Source organism: Saimiri boliviensis, chromosome 10 (assembly GCF_048565385.1).
Source record: "Saimiri boliviensis isolate mSaiBol1 chromosome 10, mSaiBol1.pri, whole genome shotgun sequence".
Classification (NCBI taxonomy): Eukaryota; Metazoa; Chordata; class Mammalia; order Primates; family Cebidae; genus Saimiri; species Saimiri boliviensis.
In genome coordinates this window covers 29,391,160-29,414,361 of record NC_133458.1, presented here as the reverse complement: position 1 = coordinate 29,414,361, position 23,202 = coordinate 29,391,160, and the positions used below count along the sequence as shown (strand labels likewise).

Here is a 23,202-nt window from a genome sequence, read left to right as displayed (position 1 = left end):
AGCAGCTACATCATATTTATTGAGAATATTGGTAATATGTAGGTGAAAAAGATAGGCATGGTTTCTGCCAGCTTAGAGCTCATGAGATTTAGGATTACTTAAATCTCAACTTGTAATTATGCATTTGTGTTAAACAACTATGAATGCAAAGGACACTGTGCTTGTACATACATCTTTGTTTCTATAGACTGAATTCCTAGAAGTGGAACTGCTCATTTAAAGGACATCCACATATTAAATGTTAGTAGAATTGCCAGCTTGACCTCCAATGGTGTTATAATAATTTACATTCCTGCCAACAGTGAAAAATACCACTTAGAGAAGCATGTGGAAATTGAAAGTTTATTGCACAAAAGCACAGACAGCAGTGATTAAATTCAGGAACTAAAGAAGTAGATAGAGATGGGAAAACGATGGTGAATGCACTGAAAATTCTGTAGATCTGCACGTGACAGATCTCTAAGTCAGACGGTTCTTCATAGAAAGATTGTGTAACAGCGCAGGACATCAATATTTGTCAATTTTATAGGAAGTCAGTGAGCCATAGACTATTCTTACCCCCTTCCACAACCGCCTCTGAAAAATAAGAAGTTATATTTGGGTTGATTTGTGGTACCTAGACATGCAGCTTGTGCCTTAGAGCAGGGGTCCCCAAGCTCCACACTGCGGACCCTTATTGGTTCCTGGTCTGTTAGGAAGCAGGCTGCACAGCAGGACATGAATGAGAGCAGGCAAGCCAGCATTACCGCCTGAGCTCCGCCTCCTGTCAGATCAGCCACAGCATTAGATTCTCATAGAAGTGCAAACCCTATTGCTAACTTCACATGCAAGGGATCTAGGTCTTATGCTCTTTATGAGAATCTAAGTAATGATGATCTGAGGGTGGGACAGTTTCATCCTGAAATTATCCTCCCCACCGTCAATGTAAAAATTGTCTTCCCGCTGGGTGTGGTGGCTCACACCTGTAATCCCAGCACTTTGGGAGGCTGAGGCGCTCAGATCACGAGGTCAGGAGGTTGAGACCATCCTGGCTAACATGGTGAAACCCTATCTCTACTAAAAATACAAAAATTAGCTGGGCATGGTGGCATGTGCCTGTAATCCCAGCTACTCGGAAGGCTAAGACGGGAGAGTCACTTGAACCAGGGAGTCAAGAGATTGCAGTGAGCTGGATCGTGGTACTGCACTCCAGCCTGGGTAACAGAGTGAGACTCTGTCTCAGTGGAGAAAAACTGTCTTTCACAAAATCGGTCCCTGGTGCCAAAAAGGTTGGGGACCTCTTCCTTAGAGTGTTGACTCTTCTCAGAATGCAAGAAAATAGACAAGTGTATTTTATATCCTGAGAAAGGTGGCCTAGAAGGTAGACTATTTTATATTATATGACAACCTGAAACCTCTGTGTCCTTATTTAGGGATTATTGAACATGGCTTCCAATTATGATTCCTTTTAGGAGACCATCCATGTATTTTCTTGGGAATGTGATTGAACTGTTTTTTTGTGTGTGAGATGGAGTCTTGCTCTGTCACCCAGGCTGGAGTGCAGTGGCGCGATCTCGGCTCACTGCAACCTCTGCCTCCCGAATTCAAGCGATTTTTATTTCTCAACCTCCCAAATAGCTGGGGCTAAAGGAGCATGCCACCATGCCTAGCTAATTTTTGTATTTTGGGTGGAGATGGGGTTTCACCATGTTGGTCAGGCTGGTCTAGAACTCTTGACCTCAAATGATCTTCCCACCATGACCTCCCAAAGTACTGGCATGAGATTACAGGCATGAGCCACCACGTCCAGCCTGAGCTGTCTTATTGAAGTAACCAGTAGATTTAGGTTAGCTGGGTTTGAGCTGAGAGTTGCCTGGCTCCTGCTGCTAAGTTATTGACTTACGTAATATGTGGGCAGAACAGCCTGGGAGAGAGAGACCTAGATCCCTCACATGTGCAGTTCACAATAGGGTTTGCATTCAGTGGCATTAAGTACATTTGTTCATATTGTGCAACCATCACTGTCCATCCTCAGAAATTTTTCATCTTGCAGAGTCGAAACTCTATACCCATTAAACAACTCTCTCCATCCCCTGCCAACCACTCTCCTATTTTTGGTCTAAGATTTTGACTATTCTAGATACCTTATTTAAATGGAATCACACAGTATTCTTTTGTGTAAGTCTTTTTTCTGTGACTGGCTTCTTGCACTTATAATGGCCTCAAGATAATCAGAATTGTTTTCCCTTTTAAAGCTGAAAAATGTTCCATTATATGTGTCTACCACATTTTGTTTATCTATTCATCCAACAATGGGTATATCAGTTGCTTCCACCTTTGGCTGTTGTGACTAAATTCTGCTATGAGCATGGGTATTCAGATACATCTTTGAGATCCTGCTTTCAATTCTGCTAATATATACCTAGAAGTGGAATTGGTGGATCATATGGTAATTCTACTTTTAATTTTTTTGATAAAGCTGTGCAATATTTTGCATCATGTTTCTGATAATTTAGGAGTGGAAACTGGAACACTGGGGCACTGAAAGATGGTTTGAACTAGACTTATCCTCCAGTGGTAACTGTCCAGTTCCTGAACATGTGTAGTTGTGGGCCAGGGAGTTGGTTGTATACCTGTTCACTGTTTTCCAAAACAGTGACTGTAAGTCAAGAGACCTGAATTTGAAGGTAAATACAGATATAATGCAGGATGGTCTTTGTTATCTGTGACTTTAGTTGCCATTGTTCCGTGCACGCTGTGCCTTTGATCAAGGAACCTTGCTACATTTAGTAGACCTTTATTGTATGAAATAGAGGGATGGTGTGGTATATTAACAGGAAGAAAGGCTGATGATGTAGATACCTGATTATCTTGGAATGTTTACTTAGCAACAACACTGAGAATTTATATACACAAGTGCTGTGTCCTTGGGCTATTTAGTCATTGACATGCATTTCTAAAGAATTATTGTATTTTTCTTTATAATTCTCCTTTGATGTCATTATGTACATCTTTGAGGTCAATGCACCATTCTAGGTAAATTCTCCATTTAGGTATATTATTTAGTTTACCTAACCATATGTTTTCCTTGTCTGAGTATCTTCTCAATGCCAGCTCATGGCATGCTGGGGAAATAGGAGTGCTTTGAATTATAGTGAATGCAGGATGAGTTTTCTGTTCTGGTTTTGCTCACCAGGCAATACCTAGTCCCGTGAGAAATAGGACTTTACTGGAACTCTTGGCAAGGTGAATACTTTATTCCCCATTTTTATTGATTAGGGTTCTGAACTTGGTCTTTTGGTGGTGCAGACATTCAAAATCTTTATAGATAAAGCAAATGTAATGTAACCTTTTATTTTTGTCCATTTCTTAATAATATCCCCTTTCCCCCAATTAATTCTTTTTGGAAGCCATTAAGCAAGTCTCCTTCATATTCCTATTCCTGTCATCATAGTTTCATTACTGCTATTGTTTTAAAGATTGGGTGATATTGGGTATATTCTATACAAAGGCATAAGTATCACCATGTAAAATTTGTGCTGCTCGTGTGGCTGGAACTCCTCCAGGGAGAGTTCTGGACAAAGTGATTTAATTTCCCCTGACTGCTGGTGACCTTGGAAATTTTGCCTGTAGATGACTGTGATTGACACTTGTATAAAGAAGAAAAAAGACCCACCCTCAACTTTCATCCTTTAGAGGAAGGCAGTGGGAGATGGCAGCTCTGGTGAGGAATAAGAAGGGACATGCAGGGGACACAAGGGACAGTTTCCAGTAGTGCCTCTGAAACCTTTGGACGTTTCTCCTTAGGGACAAGCAGGGTGGTATTAAAACTAAGTATTGGTGTGAGTTATGCCTGTGATAAAATAATGAGCAAAGTAATGGAGGATTAGCACAAACACACGTTATACTTTTTAGGTATGTTTATAGGATTATAAGGCCCGGACAATCAAGAGATTTAATGAAAATGCTGGGAGCTGGGAGGTTATTTTCAAATAGTAATCTCTGTCTCTCTATGGTACCCCTCAGATTTATTTAAAATATCGTTATTTGTTAAAATGTTATGTTTATATATGCCTATTATTTACCTCCATACATAAACTGTGTGGTCAGTATATTTTCATATAATATGTTTGTTTTCAGGTTGTTATCACTATTTCTAGAAATCTTTGCCATTTTCTAATGGCCTCTTACCTAAAATGTTTTAATGTTTTGTGGATCTCAAGCTTGGGTATGCTTCTAATTAAATATTTACTAAAGTGAAGGTTTGTCAGGGAGCAGTGATGTCCACTTAAATGAATGCCTCATGTCAGATAGAGACTCTTAACATCTCCATGGACCCTGTGTTCAGCTGTATTTTACCTTTTCCCTCAAAGCAGATAAAAGCATCTGCCCATCCAGAGGACAGAGGAGTGGTTGGGGTAGGAGACTCATTTTGTCAAAAATGCTTCAAATAAGAATACTTTCTAACTGTGCTTATAAAGGCACTATAGATAAAAATTCCATTGATGAAAATGAAATGTGCTCAAAATAGTTCTTTGATTTGGGGGTGGGAAGGGTGATTTTAGATGGGAGAGAGCAGTATAAATACATGTAAATAAACAACCAGCCTAAGCACTTAATTACAATGATTTGGAAGTGGGTGTTATAGAATACATCTGGGCTGGATTGGAGAGGAAGGGAACATTGGTGTATGTCTCCTAATCTTTGTAGCATAGGTGAGACAAAATATATAATTTTTTAATGAACATATTTGTAAAGGTTGTTGTAAGGGATATCAGAGCTCAAAGATGTCCTGATGGAAGAAGTAAATTTCAGCATTTCATAATTATAAAAATTTTTAAAAATAAATGGTTTATCTACCAGTTGTTCATTTTCTTTTTAATAATATCAATCATTAATGGAAGCCTTAATTATCAACTACAAAAACAATTATTTCTTAACCTGAGTTTCTGGCCATCATCTACCCACCATCTGTGCATTAGAATAAACGTCAAACACTAATGTAAAGAATTCTGGAATCATGCTGACAATTCAGGAATTAATAAAATTCAGCTATTGAATTGGTAGAAGGCACTGAAAAATACCTTCACCAAACTATGGAATAGAGTTTATTTTACAATAGTACAGGCTAAGGGAATTTTCCCCCAGTTTACAAATTTATCCTCACACCTGAAATTCTTTTTTTGAACTAAAAAGGTATGTAGCTTGTCTTTGTAATCTAGTCAGATAAGAGATTTGAAAAAGAAAAGGCTAAATATTTTATTTTTTTTTGATACCAGGGTTTTTGTATCATATTTTTTTCATATTTGGTTTAAGAATGTTTACAAAGATTCATAAAACATAAGTTCACAGGGAAAAATACAGGGAGAAATCCGAACCACACATAGGAGAGAAATGAGGCTAAGACTTGCGTGTCTTAACCGATACTCTAGGAATGCCCAGTGGGTTTTAGGCACTTGCAATGTGGCTACTCCAAATTGAGATGTATGTAAAGTGCGCACCAGATTATAAAGATTTAACACAAAAATCGATCTCAGTACTGTTATAGTATTTGTTATATATTGATAGGATGTTTTAGAAATTTTGAGTTAAAATCATATTAAAATTAATTTCACTTGTTTCTTTTTAACGTTTCAACATTGCTGCTAGGGAAATGTGAACATACACATATGGGTCTCATTTGTCACTTACTGTATTTCCATTACACAATACTTGTCTAGAAGGAGGTAAGTTTGACATCCTCTCTTGAGATGAGCAGTTCCACAAGGGCTTATGTTTGAATTAGCTGGGAGGTAAGCTCAGAGCATGCCCAGAGGCGGGACTAAGAAGCTCCTTAGTGATTTGTTTTGAAGCTCTTCCTGTACCTAGATGAATGGGTGATTGATATGTGTTATAAAATGTTTAAAATTATATATCACTTTTATAATTAAAATGATTGCATAATATAATTTTAACAGAAAAAAATTAAGACTACACCATTTAAGAATTAAGGAGTATTTTGTATGGAAGGTCCTGTTAAGCCCAAAGCCAGTGGAAACTTGGTTACTATTTGATGTTCATTGTCTTCCTAATTTAGTAAGGCAAGAGGTATCCTGCCCAGAGTATCCCTGGTTAACCTGTTAATTCAGATGGTTCACAACACTCTGCTTCAATTATCGTTGGTAAATAAAGTATCCAATAACTGGTAACTGCAAAATTAATCTGTTAAATATCTAAAAAATCCTAAGTAGTGTATCATTCTTTAAATACTTACTTAGCTGTAAGTTGGGATGAATATGTATGAGGTACTACGTATTTTTGTTTGGTGGCTCTTTAAAAAGGAAAGTGTATTTATTTTAGTCTTTCTGCCTAGTGATTTCCATAGTCTAATGATTTACATCAATATGTATCTGATTTATGCATGTATGTATTTGTGTGTGTTTATTTATCTCATGGACACTTAGCACTTAACTCTGTGCCAGACACTGTCCTAAGAAAATTAGTACATGTTTGTCTAAAAATAACTGGCGCTTAGATAGAGCTTACAATGATTCAAGCAGTGTTCTAAATGCTATATATATATATAATTCTTCCTATAGCAGTGAGATACGCACAGTTAATCTGTTTAACGTAAGCAGAGAAGTTAGGTCGCTTATCCAAGTTCACACAGCTCCTTTCTAGAATTGCTGGAAACCAGTTGCTGCAGCCTGGCTCTTCCGAAGTGTCCATGTTCTTACTGAGTCTATGTGAAACATTTTGTTTTACTTACTTTTGTTTCTAGGCAGCATCAGTGGGACTTAGGCCAGATGATGTCGTCTTTTCTGTATCAAGGGTGTATAAAGGCTTTCCATAAAGCCTGGAAATTCTGACATGAGAGGGGTTATAAAGGGGTAATTTTGAGAGGCAAGGTGTTTATTATGGCTCTTTGTGAATTTATGAGTGGCTGTGTGGAATAGTGGGTTGGATTATGTGGTGATTATGCCCAAAAGCCTGGTTATATTAAAACTAAGCTCTGGCTACAACCTGGAAATGCTGTGACTCTACAGTTGTTTTTCTCCCTACCTCCTCTAACCTTTTATATTTAGGTAGTTCACTCTTTAGCATTTTGTTATCATCAGCAGCATCAGTCTGTGAAGTTCTTTCTTGGTTTGATACTGTTTTAGCCACACGTTGCATGAAGAATATCCAGAGAACCTCAGAATTCTGTTGTGTGGCCCATAGCTATTCTATTCTAAACTATTCCAGACTTTACAAGCAATTAATATATAAATTTAGTTTGAAGTTGCCTTCTTAGTTCCTCTGACGGGGCCCTGAAATTGCTTTCAAGGAAAATTCTTTAATCCAGTAGACCAAGGTTGCCTGCTACCCTCTTGTCTTTGAGAAACTATTTGAGAAACAAATAATACTAGAAATTATGTGTGTTTCATATGTGGCTTGCTTCATCTCTCATGGTTTTTTGCACTAGAGCTTTATTACAGTTTTAAAATACTGTTCCTGCCTCATTTCTTCCTCCCCACCCCCTATAGTTTAAATAAATATGTTTTTGCTATATAAAACAGCAGAATGGACAACTTCTTGACAAAATGGTTCTCAGGATGCCCAGCCTTTTTACTTCAAAGGTGTCCTTCATAATGTTATGTCTGAAAAGATTCCTGATTATATATTTACTCATGCAACAAACACTTGCTGCGTAGTCTCCTACCTTGCAGGCCCATGCTAGCTCTTTGAGTGTGTAAGACATTGTCTCCCCTCTCTTGGAACTTACAGTTCGTATGTTCCAATAGATTGTAGTAAATGTAGGGTAGGAAACACAAAGGTTTAAGAAAACAGCATACAGTATACCATGTCTGACTAAATTATCTTTTAGAATTCTGGAGTTAAATGATGCTCTAATGTTCTAATCTAGTGCTCTCATTTTTAAGGTAAAGAGAAACTAAGACCCAAAGATCTTATGTGACTCATTTGTAAGAGAGCTTCAAGTACCGCCAAGCAAGGAGCCCACGGCTCTTTGTGGTCAGTCATTGCTATAAACAGGGATCAGGGTCTGAGTCAGTTATATATCCTTTGGTCACGTATTTGTAAAATACTTGCATACAAAACATTTCAGGAATATCTCAAAAAGGAGAACCCATCTATATTAATCAGTTTCTTGTGCCATTCCATACATACCCACAAACACAAAATTCAGGTTCTCATTTATTTAGAGGAAGATGTTGCTAAGATTTACAGTGGCTTTAATTGAAGCTGTTAAAACCGTGATTCTTTTTCAAGTGATTGACAGATCAATGATGAATACCTTGAGATGAAAAATTCCAAGGTGGAGGAAGAGATCTCAGAATCCACAGGAGAGAGACACAAATGCCAATTACACATTGACTTTAATTCCTGATTTTCATAGCTGCCTGCAGGTGTGTATCTTGGCTGTAGGCTATTCTCAGGGCCTCATTTGTATTTCAGATTTTCTTTAATAATGTTGCATCCAAAAAGAACTGTTTAATCTCTGACTTATTTACAGTTCACATCCTCTCAATATAGGAAACAGTTCATTGGCAGATGAGTGTAGCTGTTTCTTTTGGTTATTGTTTTGTCTTCTCATTGATTTCCCTGGAAGACAGTTTTGGAATAGCACCTCACTTTGGCCTGCTGGCCTGAGAGATGCACAGGTGTTCATCTTTGTCTGTTATTCCTCCCATTATTACTCCTAGCCACCACACATGTGCCTTCTTGGTGAATTAGCCCTCTCTCAGGGTCGACAGCTAATTTTTCTCTGTGCTGAAGAGCTGCTGTCTGTCCCACCCCTATCTGCCTGCTGAGGAGGAGGTTTGGCATTGGCAGATGCAAGGTAACGTTGAGACTCAGTTTATTTTTAAGCAGTGCTAATTTCTTCCCCTCAGTAGTAGAATTGAGGGCTTGAGCTTGCTAGATGGATTGGGTGACAGCACAATAGATACAGGGACCTCTTTCCTCATTTCCACGTATTTGTTAACTTCCCAGCAAATGCCCTCAGATTGGACCATACCTGTGGCCTTGTCCTATTTTAAATGGGCCCTGAGGTACTTTACATGGTATAGCCACATTTTTTGCCTACCTTCTGTACACTTGTGATTTCTTGTGTAATTTTTGCCATGGCTCCAGCTGTCTTGTTTTCCTGGCCCTCTACCTGCTTCTATAGGTTAATTGTGGGGCCTTGTCTGAGGAGAGTTCCAGGATGTATTAACTTAGACAGCATCAAGACCCCTCTTTCGTTCCTTCCCTGGTTCGGAGTTACCCAGCCCTGTCTGTGTGCAGCCCTCCCATTCTTTGCTCGCTCTTTGGCCTGTATCAACTCTGGCCAGCAGAACGCAGGAAAAGCATTAAAAACCTTTTTGTTGGAGGGTACTAGTTGTTCAGTCTCCCTGTCTGATCACATTTTTACTCATTTTCTGAGTTTTGGAGTAGTTGTTAAGACCTTTCAATAATTTTAAGGTAGGTGTCTAATTTTAGGAGTCATCGTTATCTCTTCTTGTTTTTTGTGTTGTGCTATGACCGTACTTCTTAAAAGAATGATTTGCCTTAACACAGCCCTTAATTGGCTTGGGCTCTGGTATGGCTCCATTCTGCTGCTTCTAAAGTGTGATTCAATGGAATGTTCAAGTGAGTGATCTGACAGTTGGAATTTTTAGACATCTGTCCTTTTCCAGATTTCCTTGTTCATTTTCAAAGTGAGTTTTTGAGAAGACAGTTTGAAAGGATTTTGATGGTGCTCACCAGCAGTGTGGCTGAACTCCATGCTACTGCAATATGCTGTCTTTAAGCTGATCAGTGAGAGCTGTAGATGTGTCTAGAAAAGGGATTCTAGACTGTGGGGATGGCTTCAGTCCCCTGGATCGCCATGGGTCTCTTCAGTGTGGGTTTGTAAACCTTGGTTTTGACCCAAAGCAAGCTCACACCTTCATTCTATAATGGCATGCCCTGTATGTTTGCTGCAGGATACCACATGTTTATCTTCAAAGTTTTCATAAAGAAAAAGCATTGCTTAGTGTGTCCCTATCCATTTATTTCGTATATTCTAGGGTTAAGCCTTTTTCCCATTTTATGCTTCTGACTTCCTGTCCACAAAATTAATTCAAAACCTGAAGATTCATCTAGTCCATTCTCTCTCTCCCATCTCCCCCGCTTCCAAACGGCTTAACTCTCAACTGTATTGGTGTTGGGCTTAATTAGTTGTATCTTTTTTATTTATATACTGTAAAATGAATTCCCAACATCTTTGTGATTTTTACCTTGTTCATTTGTTTTATTTATTTATTTATATGTTTTATTTTTCAGAGAGATGGGGGTCTTGCTTTGTTGCCCAGGTTTGTCGTGAACTCCTGACCTCAAGCAGTTCATCTACCTGGGCCTCCCAAAGTGCTGCAGTTATAGGATTGAGCCATTATGCCCACCTTGTTTGTTCTTAATAATTCTTAACCTGGTCCTTGAGAAGCTATGACAGATCACATGCAGTTTTTCCATGGAGGCAGTATTTTTAAAGACAGATTTTCAAGTAGTCTGACCCAGAAAAGGTTAAAGTACTGCTTTATCATAATGTCTAGGAGTCCTACAGGAGTATTACAAATCTCTTCTCTGTAAAGTAGAATTTCTGTGGGGCCTTATGTGTTTAGTCATTTGACTTACATCTTTGGTTGTCAGCTTTTTTCTTTCTTTTTAAAAGGGACTTTATTTTTTTACAGCAGTTTCGGATTAACAGGAGAATTGAGCAGAAGTTCCAGAGATTTCCCTTATACCTTCTGCACCCTACACACAGTCTTCCACAGCAGACTGGCATATTTATTACAATTGTTGAACCTACCTTAACACATTGTTATCGCACAAAGTCTATAGGGTTTGTGCTTGTTGTTATGTCAACTGTGGGTTTTGATATAGATATAGTGGCATGTATTCACCATTATAATGTCATACAGAATAGTTTCATTGCCCTAAAAATTCCCTATTCTCTGCCTAGAACTCCTGGCAAAATTCCGGCTCTCCTCCTAACTCCTGGCAACCACTGATATTTTTGTTGTCTTTGTAATTTTACTTTTTCTAGAATGTCATAGAGTTGGAATCATACGGTGTGATACGTTTTAGAGTGTCTGCTTTCACTTAGTAATATATGTCTAAGTTTCTTCCATGTCTTTGCATTGCTATATAGCTCATTTCTTTTTATCACTGAATAATCTTTTGTCATCTGGGTATACCACAGTTTACCTACTGAAGATATATGGGTTGCTTCCACATTTTAACAGTTATGAACCAAGCTGCTCTTAACATCCACGGGCAGGTTTTTGTGTAAGCATATTTTCAACTCCTCAAATAAATTTCAAGGAGCTGTATTCCTGGATCAAATGGTAAGAGTATATGTTTAGTTCACTAAGAAACCACCCAACTATCTTCCAAAGTGGTTGTATCATTTTGCATTTCCATCATCAATGAATTAGAGTCCCTGTTGCTCCACATCCTTGCCTGCCTTTGGTGTTGTCAACGTTCTGAACTTCAACTGTGCTACCACAAGCAGTGGTATTTCATTGTTGTTTAAGTTGCCAATTTTCTAATAACATATAATGTGGAACATCTTTTCCTATTCTTATTTGCCACCTGTATGTCTTCTTTGGTAAGCTATTTGCATCTTTTGCATTTTAAAATCAGTTTTATTATTGTTGAGTTTAAAGAGTTTTTTTTGCATATTTTAGATAAACGTTCTTTATTAGTTATGTCTTTGCTTGCAAACGTTTTTGCCCAGTCTGTTGCTCAGCTGTTTCTTTTAATTGGTTTTTAAAATCTTAGATTCAGAAAACCAAACTGCAGTGAGCTGATCTTTCACAATTGAGTGGGCACATGTGGCTGCCAGTGAGCTATGTTGCAGACTCCCAGCCCTAACTCCCTTGATTTTTTATTTCCAGGTCAATGTGACGGTGGACTACATTAGACCAGCCAGCCCGGCCACAGAGACAGTGCCTGCCTTTTCAGAGCGTACCTGTGCCACTGTCACCATTGGAGGAATGTGAGTGTTCTGGCTGGCAGGGACTCAGCTGTCGTCTCAAGTAGCTAAGAGATCTTTGCTTATTTGAGTCTCTCCTTCCTTTCACTCTGCTTTGCTTTCTCCTGCTTTTAACTCAGTGGTTTATAATCATGTGCCTGCGTAGCACTTTATATTTGTAAGTACTTTATAATCACTCATTAGCTAATCGTATACTTTCATTATTGTTGTTATTTAAGATTTATTGGGCTCTGTGTGCCTGGCACTATGAAGTACACATCATTACTATAAATAATGCCATTTATTGAGTATTATGCAAGCCCTAGATACTGTCCAAAATGGTTTCTGCATGTTGTTTTAGGAAGTCTAGGTATAGAATAGGGGATATCAAGGAGGGAAGAAGCGGAGAGGTTAACTGGACATTTTCTTTGTATGTAATCAGTAGATGATGAGGTCATCCTCTTCTGCTGTACTGGCTGTAACCTGGTTAGATTCCAAGGTCTCTTGGCAGCCAGGTTGAGGAAGAGTCTTTCACGGGAGATGTCTGATAGGGGAAGGAGGAAGCCTTCTGGGCCCTGCTTCCACAATTAAACAGCAGCCAGCCAGGCCCCTCCATAGCAATCTTACTTTGCATAAAATATACCAGCATGGTAACTGTCTCCTTTTCTGTTTAACAGTCTTAAATGCTATTTGTTACCAAAATGCTATTTTTCATTTCTTTTAAGGTGGCATATTTGTGGGGAAGAAAAGAATAGGTTTGTCATCAAAACAAGGATTGTGTTACTGAAAGTACAGTGAAGCCACTTAGGAGAAGTACCTCCACGCTACTGCAGGCCTCTGAAAGGAAAGAGCATCTTGTAGCTGCTTAGCTTCATGAACGTCTCCTAACGGGAGCCTCTTTCCCTTCACTCCTGCTTTCGCATTTGGAAATGACTATTTTTGGGCACTGCTGCCGATCCTATATTTATTAATATTGTTAATGTTCACACAATCAGCGGTTTTATCTTTGCCAGGAGGTGCACAGTATAGGCATTTGGTGTTTACCTTCACACCATCACAGGTTTCGTTAGAAGCAGGTTCTTGACGAGTCAAGGAATATTTTTGAACTGGGAAAAACGAGGACATATTTTGGTCATTCTTCTATCTATATAAGTTGCGATAGTTATTTATTACCAATTTGTCACCTCTTCTTAGGAGTCAGTTGTATGCTTCCCTACTGTAGAGACCTGGAATCTTAGTATTCTGCCTAAACATTTTTACTGTCACAAAGAGTCATCTCCATAGATACTGCTGCTTTTAGGTACTGGTGAAAACAGCTTCACTGTTGTACAAAACCACGTCTTTATGTTTGGCAGGTGGCCTCCACCAGTATTTAACATTCTATTAGAATGGATTCTCTCATTTAGTTACCACTGAAGTGTATTTTAAAAATAAAGTTTACACTGCTTAAAATGAGGTATTCAGGGAGTATTTTATAGCAATCTTTTTATTTTTAGGACAATTTCTGACAGATAATTGTAAATACTTTATAGAGCAGAGTGTTGTGGCCATGTTTTGTGCCTTAAATTTCGAGATTTCCACTGTGTTCATTTTGGCTCTGACGGTGATTAATCTTTCAGCCCTCCCCTCTGCAAATGTGTGGTAGGTCTCTGTTCTAGTCTGGATTTCTATTACATTCTCGAGTCTTTGTAAGAAGGTGTCAACTCTGTTGGCCGTTTAACAACACAGATTGGTTGGTCTTAATTGACAGCCTACAATATCTGTATTCTAGGTTTGTGCCAGAGATGATAAACTTGAGTTTTCTGCTTCCCATTGGATTGTATGAAATAAGATTTTTTTGTGATTTATCAAAGTAAATTTTTTAGAAGCTTGGAAGCATGTACAAGTTTAAAAGAATCTTACAAGTCGTCTTCTAGATACTTAAATTGTCTCTTTGCATTAGTCCAGCCTGGCAGGTACCTGGAAAGCATTATGAGTTTCTTCATAGGGTTGTTCATACTGAACTATACATTGTGGTTAAGTGGGTGGGCTGCAAACAGGAGAAATGTAAGAAATTTCCTGATATTGAAACCATCTTTCATTAGACTGTTGTGTCCCTGAAGATTGGGAATTTTTTGTCTTGTTCCCTGTTGTAGCCCTAGTATCCGGCATTTGGTAGGAACTCAATGAATTTGTTGAGTGATTTGTTAACTGTATTGCAAACTGTTCCTTTATAAAGCATAACTTGGATGTTATTAGGATCCAAAGGCATGACCACAGATTTGTTTTTTTGTCTAATCAGTACTGTAAAACTTATGACTGATAATTTTATTGTTTTTTTTTTTTCTTTATTGGGCAGCCCCCAGAATCACAGCAGATTCAGAGAGACTCCCAGATACTGTTATTCTTTTATTTGATGATTGGCAATTGCCAAAGATAGGCCGTCTCTAGCAAATAGAGCTAGCTGCACACTTTTCTTTTAAATTTTTCACACTTTTTGTATTCTAATCTTAGTCAGAGCTCCTATTTATTTTCCTTTTACCTTGCTTTTGTTTTTACTTATCCTTTTTGTTCCTGGATTTTCTATACTTAAAAAAAAAATTCTCCAATTAATATCATAGAAAAATTGAGGTATTAATAAGAATCTCCAAATATTTAGCTTATATTCAGATTAAATTATACTACTAAGAGCCTTCTGTCTTACTTAATGGTGATTTATAAACACTAGCCAGAGAAGAGGGTTTTTTAAAAACACAATATCTCAAATATTTTATTTTTATTTTAAACATAAAAATGTGTACATGTTTTTAAATCTTTGCCCTCTGTGCAGCATGGACCACCTATTTCGTATCTTGTTGAATTATATAACTTCCTGTTTGAAATGAGGACTTGAAAAACACTATTTATAGACCCTTATATTTTTGTGATTTACATCCCCCCTCATCTGTTAAAGTTGTCACACACATAATTTATTTTGCTGCTACTTTAAAGCCTTTCCTCTTTATTAAAATATTAAAAGCATGTGTTGTTGAGCAGGGGGCTCACTGCCCAAAGCGCCTAGACACCAACAGTATGGCACTGGTTTTTGAGAAAAGAAAGGGCTTTATTGTGAGGTCAACTGGCAAGGAGACAGGAGGCAGGACTCAATTCTGTCTTCCCAAGTGGGTGTTAGGTCAAACTTCTATGGGTTACAGAGGGGAGTTTAGTGTGCGAAAGCACCAGGAGGGCAGGCTTCACTGGAGGACTTTAGACCTGGCCATTTAGGGTAAGGTTTGGAATGGTGGATTTCAGCACGAGATCTTTCCAGGCAACGGACCCCTTACTTCTAAAAGGATTCTGGGATTCAGGTTTTGGTCTTGTCCTAGCCTTCTTGTTTCCACAGGGAGGAAACATTTGTTCTTAGTGTTATAGGAGGTGAAACCTTTTTCTGTTGCGCATGCCCTGTCTACATGATTTGCAATTTGTGCTCCGCTGCATCTGCAGGACAACTTAAGCAATGCTTAAGCCATAGAGTTGAACTGGGTTGAGCTGTCCTGTTGGTTACACATGCGAGTGTTTTAGTAAATACATACTCTTTTGTGTCCTTGTATTTCAATGATATTTAATGAAGTATGTAATGAAAACAACAAGCATAACCTGTGTAAACTAGATTTGGGGACAGAAACAAATGGCTCATCTGGTTGGGACAGAAGTGCTCAGGTGTTTTACAGTGGCTCTCATTTACTCTGGCATGTGCCAGTACCTTATGCTGAGGTCATAGAATGTGCAAGTCAATTAAGGGAAGGGTTAGTAAAGAGAGCTTCTGTGGCTTGCATGGTCTCTGAAAAGTGCACTCTGTTCAGGCTTGAAGAAATGTTGTGAAATTAAGAAGACATCCTATCTAAATTATGTTTGTCATAATCTGGGCTCATATACCTGCATTTAGGCCTTCACAGCACCTAGTAGCTTTCCTGTTATTAAAGAGAACAGCAGACTTCTCTAACTACAGAAGACCTTCTCTGAAACTGGTGATTTTAGGGGGCTGAGAAGAAAGAGACAAATGAGATGGTGTCTCTTAAGTGGTTATTTCAAAGCCAAATTTTAGATGCATTTCACATGCAGAGAGTGTGAATTGTCTAGATCCTCAATAGGGTTCAGTCTAATCCTTTTCTCCTCTCAGTGTATGGGAAAGAGTTGTATCGCAGGATGCTGGCAAGACCTTGCTGGTGTGAGGTAGGCTTCAGCTTCCTATCTCTTGCCCCTGGAGGATCAGTGAAAACAAGGTTCATCATTCCTCTAATAGATTAAAATTTTTTTCTTGATTAACTTCACTGTGGAGTTGGCAAGAGTTGTTATCTGTTAATCAAAACTGTTTAAATAAAAAATAAAAAGATCAAACTTTGAGTCCTTTCTCATTCTCTGGCTCCTGGGTTGGGAATTAGCTGATCATTTTAGGCCTGGTTTGTGACATGAAGCTGTCAAGATGGCGCTTCCTGTTAATTACTTTTTATTGTATTTAAGACACTTAAATAACTCTTCTTGTGATTTAGTCGTCTATGTAATTAGCTGCAGTGATTAAAATCTCCTCCTTTCATTCTTGCCAGAGCCTTCTTGAAGAGTGAGATTTTCTGGGGTGACCTTTTTCTGTGCTGGACTTCCCAATTACTTTGAGCTCCAATTTGGCAAGCCCTTAGAATCCATTAACTCCTTGCTTGTGCCTTTCTGCAGATCACATTTTCAAAGAAAAGTGTTAGAAGAAAATGTGTTCACATTTAGAAAGGAACATCTACAAAATATAACTAGGGTTAAGCCATACACATACACATCCTCCTCACCACCACCTCACCCCTCATCCATGGAAAACTGTCATACATCCAGAAGATACAGAGTCACTAAGGCACTTTCCTATTATTTCCCATTGTGTGAAGTATTTTAGGACAGTAGGAAACAATACACATGGCCCATTTTGTGAAAGTTAAAGAATGGCACAGAGATGAAACCATGGAAAGTGAGCAGCTGAAAATTCCTGTTTATTTTCTGCACAAGATCTCATCTTTTCGGACAGGTGACTGTTTTTTCTGTTAATTTTTCTCATTTTCCTTCTGTTGCTTCCTTGCGTTGCTCCTCTTCCTTGACGTGTGCATCACTACTGCCACCCGCCTTGATGGCTGTCAGAGCATGAGACCTTGCTACCAGAGGTGCTGTCCAAGTTCTGTGGGGGCTTGGGACATCTTCGATAACCTCTTTCCCCTAATGATTGCCATGCAGCAGTTTCAAGGCCATCTTTATGAATGTCCTTTCTGTCTGTTTGGATTCTTTATGGATAGAGCTCACCTTTATTTTATTTGTATGAACCAGACTATTAAATTTGCAAAGAATAAGAGTACATTTGCTTTTGCCTCTTCTTTGGTTCTAATTTGCAGGGAGACTTTTTCCCCTAGCTGTTCTATTAGTGACTGAAGCATTAGGTTAGGTCTTATCCTTCCTCCGTTAGAATAATCCTTTTTTAATCCTAGTTTGGTTTTTCTCAGTCACAGTAGGAATAAATGTCATACAGCCCCCAGGTTTTCTGACTACAGTTCTATAGCTTTGAGGTTTTCACTGTCAGCCAAACCTCCTATCTCTCAGAGTTTTTACTTCTTAAAAGATATTACTAATATCTAACTTTCAAGCTACACTTGGGGAAAAAAAAAGTGGCCTCTTGAATCCCTCTTTTCTGGCCTAGTCATCTTATCCAGGGCAGCCCACAGCATTCCGAAGTTCCTTTTCAGCACGTTAGGAAGTATGGTGACAGCGTTAATAATGGCAGGGCTCTGCCAGGAGGCAGGGTCTGCATCACAGCCAACGCTTTTTCCCTGCAGATTGATGACTTACACTTTATCATACTCAATGAATTGGAGTGCCAAGCCCCCTTCCTGCCCTACTTTGAAGGGACACATGACACTAGAATGAGGGTTGTTGGTTTTTTCCACTTAAATCAGAAACAAACCACTAACCAACTCAACCCAAGCCTTCCCCCTTCCTGAAAAGGGCGGTTTAGATTGTTTTCTGGAAATGGTAGGCTGCTTGGTTAATATAATTGTGCTGCTTCTCCTGTGTTGAGTAGTAGAAGTGTGCCTATCCATTCTGAGGACATCAGAAACCTCCGTGGCATTTAGTTAAAAGTACTAGAAAGAAGTAGTTGAATAACTAGGTCTGTCTTCTGCCAGCTCAAGTATAGCAATCATTTTAAGAGACTTGTCCCATAAAACACTGTAAGAAGGAACTTGGCTGTTGCACAGGGTTCAGGATTACAGTCAGGAAAATATTGTTGAGTTTCAGACAAATCTATCTCTTTTGTTCAAATATTTCGTGGCTGGCTATCTATGGAAATCTCATACTGCCAAAACTTGTTTCCTTAAAAATGTGGTTTCAGATTACTTTATTACCATCATTTCTAGATGGAAGTTCAATTTAGCTTTTCATAATGGCACCCTTGAATCCTACAAATCAGCAAAATCCTTTACTGAGGTATGTGAGAGCTTCTTTTACCCTTTTTGCTTTTTATACTATCAGTTGAGTCGAGTGCCAAGCTGTAGATGGATGACTTGAATATTTACTGCACTGATTTTTGGGAAGCTCCCCCTTGTCAGTTTCCCAAAGCATACCACGGAGAGCCCAGGAGAGAGTGAGGCTTTTCTCCAGATCTATTTATGTTGTAACTTTTGCTTCATGTCTCATTGTAATGTTTCTCTAAATATTTTAAAACCTCCTTTGCATTTTTGTTATATATTCAAGGAGATATCTTCAACTTGATCTTCCAGGTTATATGTTTAGCCAGACGGCCGGCCAGCCATGCATATTGACTTATTTTCATTCATCTGCACTCTTGCTTATTCATTCATCTCACTTATTCATTTAGCCACTCACTCATTAGTTCATTTATCAAGTATTAGTGGAATGCTTTGGTGTGTACTAAGGGACTGTGTTAGGCTTCATGAATATATTGGTAATTCTAAAATTGAAATGATTTCTATGCTCATAAAATTTACAGACTTTTAATCTAGCCTATTTTATTGATTTTTCTTTCAGCATTTATATTTAAATTTTTGTTCTTTAATTGTTCTGTGTTAATAGCATCCTGTTCTTAGTTTATGAATGCAATTTGTCTCTCATATCTCTGAGAACATTTAAAATTAAAAGAAATAACACGCTCAACTGGGCACAGTGGCTAATGCCTGTAATCTCAGCATTTAAGGAGGTGGAGGTGGATTGCTTGACCCCAGGAGTTTGAGACCAGCCTGGGCAACATGGCGAAACCCTGTCTCAACTAAAAATACAAAAAAAAAAAAAAAAAAAAAAAATAGCTAAAAGCGTACTGACATATGCCTGTTACCCACCTACTTGGGAGGCTGAGGCATGAGAATTGCTTGAACCCCGGAGATGGAGGTTGCAGTGAGCCCAGATTGTGCCACTGCACTCCCCCCTGGATGGCAGAGTGAGACTCAGTCTCAAAAAAAAAAAAAAAAAAAAAAGCCTGGGCAAAATAGTTCCTGTCTGTAATCCTAACATTTTGGAAGGCCGAGGCAAACGGATCTCTTGAGGTCAAGAAAATTAGCTGGATGTGGTGGCAAGCACCTGTAATCCCAGCTACTAGTGAGGCAGAATTATTTGACCCAGGAGGCAGAGGTTGCAGTGAGCCAAGATCACACTACTGTACTCCAGCCTGGGTGGGTGACAGAGCAAGACTCCTCTCAAAAAGAAAGAAGAAAGCCAGGCGCCATGGCTCATGCCTGTAATCCCAGCCTTTTCAGAGGCTGAGATGGGCGGATCACCTGAGGTCATGAGTTCAAGATCAGCCTGGCCAACATGGTGTAACCTCATCTCTACTAAAAAAAAACAAAAATTAGCCAGTTGTGGTGGTGCATGCCTATGGTCCCAGCTACTCAAGAGGCTGAATCGGGAGAATTGCTCAAACTTAGGATGTGGAGGTTACAGTGAGCTGTGATACTGCCACTGTACTCCAGTCTGGGCGACAGAGCGAGACTCAGTTTCAAAACAAACAAACCAAAAAGACAGAAAAAGAAGTAATGCCCTCTTCTGTTTATCTCTTTCCTCTTAGATTAAATGTTGTCTTGATTTTGTTCCTTTTCTTTGATAAATCTTTCAATATTTGTAAACTTTCGTCTGCATTTATGAAGGAACACATTTACCAGTTAAGGTAGACATGGTGTTTCTCAGCAGGGAAGTAGGTCTACTTCCCTTGGACAGCTTCATCACAAAAGTCAGCAGGTAGGCAGGTAGTATCAGAGGCAGACTTCCTTGAAGGCTGCTCAAAAGTATCTGGTCTTGCAGCAGAGAGGAAGCAAGCAAATGATAGACCTCATTGAAATCGTAGAGGGAGATAGGGCCCTGGCAGAGCATTTTCATGGGTTTTCCGGGATTGTGGTGCAAGTGAGGGCCGGGGGTTGACTGGGATGTGCTTTCCAGAAGCTTGTCTCAAATGCTGTGGCCACACATCCATCTAAGGTTTTTCCCATGTTAAATTAAGGGACAGTTTTAGCAGTATATAGACTTAGATTTTCTTAAAAGAAAAATCTGAGTATCTAATATTGAGAAATCTATAGCAGTAACTTCCTTTAGTGTAAGTTGTGACTATTTTGTGGCTTTGAGAACGCTAATGCTTTTCACTGTGTTACAGGTAAGCTTGGTAGCAAGCTGAAGGTGTAATTGGAATAGCTGTGAAGACACATCCTTTAGTATTAAAACAATGAGTTAATGAATGGTCTCTGTTAGACACAAAGTCCTCTAGTACCTCCTCTAGAGGAGGAGAAGGCTTGAGGGCCCAGGGTTTAAGGCTGCTCTGCTGGTAGAGATTTTACTGTGCTTATATTTTTATTAGGCTTGCTTTAACTAGTGCCTGGGCTACAAAGTTCATAGGGTTTGCTTAAGTGGTCTGCCCATAACCCTATTCTTCTCACAAGTCCTTTTTGTTCAGGGTTTTCTGTGCAGTTTTGTGGTTAAGTAGATGATACCAGTTACACCCCTACTTTTGCCGGGTATCAAAACCCTTTGCTCCTAGCTACTCTCTGGGCATCACAGGGAAGTGGAGGAGATTCTGGCAGGCTGGCCACACTCTTCTGAGTGTGATTTGTGATGAATTGCTCCGATGATGACCCTGAAGCCTACTCACTGTGGTACTTTGTATTTGTTGATAAAGGCCCTTGGAATGCTCTTAATTCTTAGTATTTGTGCTACAGTTTCTCCACTGATCTGACCTCATCTGCTTTCTGCCTTTCAGGGTTTGCAAACTTTCTGATATGCTGCTAACACACATTCTTGTTTTCCAGGTTCATTAGGGCTTTGTTGGTTTTTTTGTTTGTTAGTTTGTTTTGAGACTGTGTCTCACTCCCGGCTGGAGTGCAGGGGTGTGATCTCAGCTCACTGCAACCTCCACCTCCCAGGTTCAAGCGATTCTCTTGCCTCACCCTCCTGAGTAGTTGGGATTACAAGTGCCTGCCACCATGCCTGTGAATTTTTGTATTTTTAGTAGAGATGGGGTTTCCCTATGTTGGCCAGGTTGGTCTTGAACTCCTGACCTCAAGTGATCTGCCTCTCTTGGCCTCCCAAAGTGCTGGCATTACAGATATGAGCCATTGCGCCTGGCTAGGGCTTTATTCTTTTCCATATCTGTCCTGTTCTTATTTCAGGGGACCTTGTAAAGGATGGTGTTTGGACACAAGTTCTCAATAGATCTTGCTGACCTCCCACAGCATTCTCTTTATTTACTTATTTATTATTTATTTATTGGATAGTGCCATTGACGTGATAAGGAAAGGGGGCATTTGACATATTTGACATGGTTACCAATAAGCAAATCTTCTGGGTCTTTTCTATGCCATTTTTCTGCCCCCTTCTCTTTATAATTCCTGGGATTAGCACAGCACAGAATGTTACGGGAATTAGGAATGGAATTTTAATCGATTTTTCTAATTCCCAGTAGTGATTCAGCTTAAAAGGGATTGGCTCCACTTCATACTGAGTGATCTTTTAAAAAGTAATAAAAATTGTAGTAACATTTTCAAAAGCAAATAGGGGGCAATTGCCTATTATTTCATCCTGCTAATATAATAGTTTCTATTTTGGGGGTGCTTATTTTGAGTGCTGAGTACTTTTTTTTTTTTTTAAGAATATAAAATTTAGAAGTAGAAAAACTTGGGCCACTTAGCATAGCATTGAGATAAAGTCTAAAGCAAACTATTGTTGATATTAAGATTCTGTGGCTTTTTTTTTTTTTGGGGGGGGGAGACAGGGTCTCACTCTGTCACCCAGGCTGGAGTGTACCAGTGCAATTGTCACTCACTGCAGCCTCAATCTCTCTGGGCTCAGGTGATCCTCCCACCTCAGCCTCCCGAGTAGCTAGGACCACAGCTGCATGCCACCCTGCCAGGCTAGTTTTTGTATTTTTTGTAGAGACAAGGTTTGCCATGTTACACAGGCTGGTCTCAAACTCCTGGGCTCAAGCAGTCCTCCCACCTTGGCCTCCCAAATTACTGGTATTACATCATGAGCCACCATGCTGCTGGTCCTGGATATTTTTTTAAATGTAGACTTTGGAAGTAAATAGGACTGAGGTAAAAACCTCAGCTCTGCAATTAGGTACTGTGTAATCATGGGCCTTAGTTGTTGTTTTTTTTTTTTCCTTCTGTAAGTTGGAGATAGTAATAGTATACCTCATAAGGATATTGAGAGGATTATAGGTGATACCGCATTTTAAATGTTTACCATAGTGACTAAGACGTAGCAATCAAATACTTAAGTGAGCCCTAAGCCTCTCCAGGGAACTGCTCACCATTAACCTAATTTTAAAATCTAATAGTCTCTTCCATCTTTTCTCTGCCCTCTTTCCCACTTCTCTCTCACAGGTCCAACTATTTCTTTAAGCTCAAATTTTATTTTGTATTTTGTTGTTTTTCTTCATCACACTTCTTGTGGCCAACTCGTCCACTAAACGGTATTGTTTCCTAACAGAGTCTTGTAAGGATGAATTTAGTAAGTAGTAGCTACCCAAAGTTTAATTTAAAACAAAACAAAACAAAATGCCTCATTGGATTATGGTTGTGGACTTCGTTTACTGGGCCATTTTCTTGTTCCATTGGAGGAACTTTGGTTTGTATTCGTCTCCTCACATTTTCACTTTTCACCATGGCGAATTGCATTCATTTTCTCCCTAATGTATACTGTGTTTCCTTAAGACAGTAATGATTGATAAGCACTTGCATACAGGTAGAAGTAATGGATATGCATGA

The 23,202-nt window shown here is 39.1% G+C and overlaps 1 protein-coding gene across 1 annotated transcript in view; it reads left to right on the top strand.

Moving 5' to 3' along the window:
- SND1 (staphylococcal nuclease and tudor domain containing 1) overlaps window positions 1-23,202 on the top strand; it is a 442,553-nt gene that overhangs the window by 183,944 nt on the left and 235,407 nt on the right. The window contains exon 12 of the mRNA XM_003921017.3: window positions 11,880-11,980. Within this exon, the coding sequence (XP_003921066.1) occupies window positions 11,880-11,980 (101 nt within the window). The remainder of the gene's footprint in view (window positions 1-11,879; window positions 11,981-23,202) is intronic.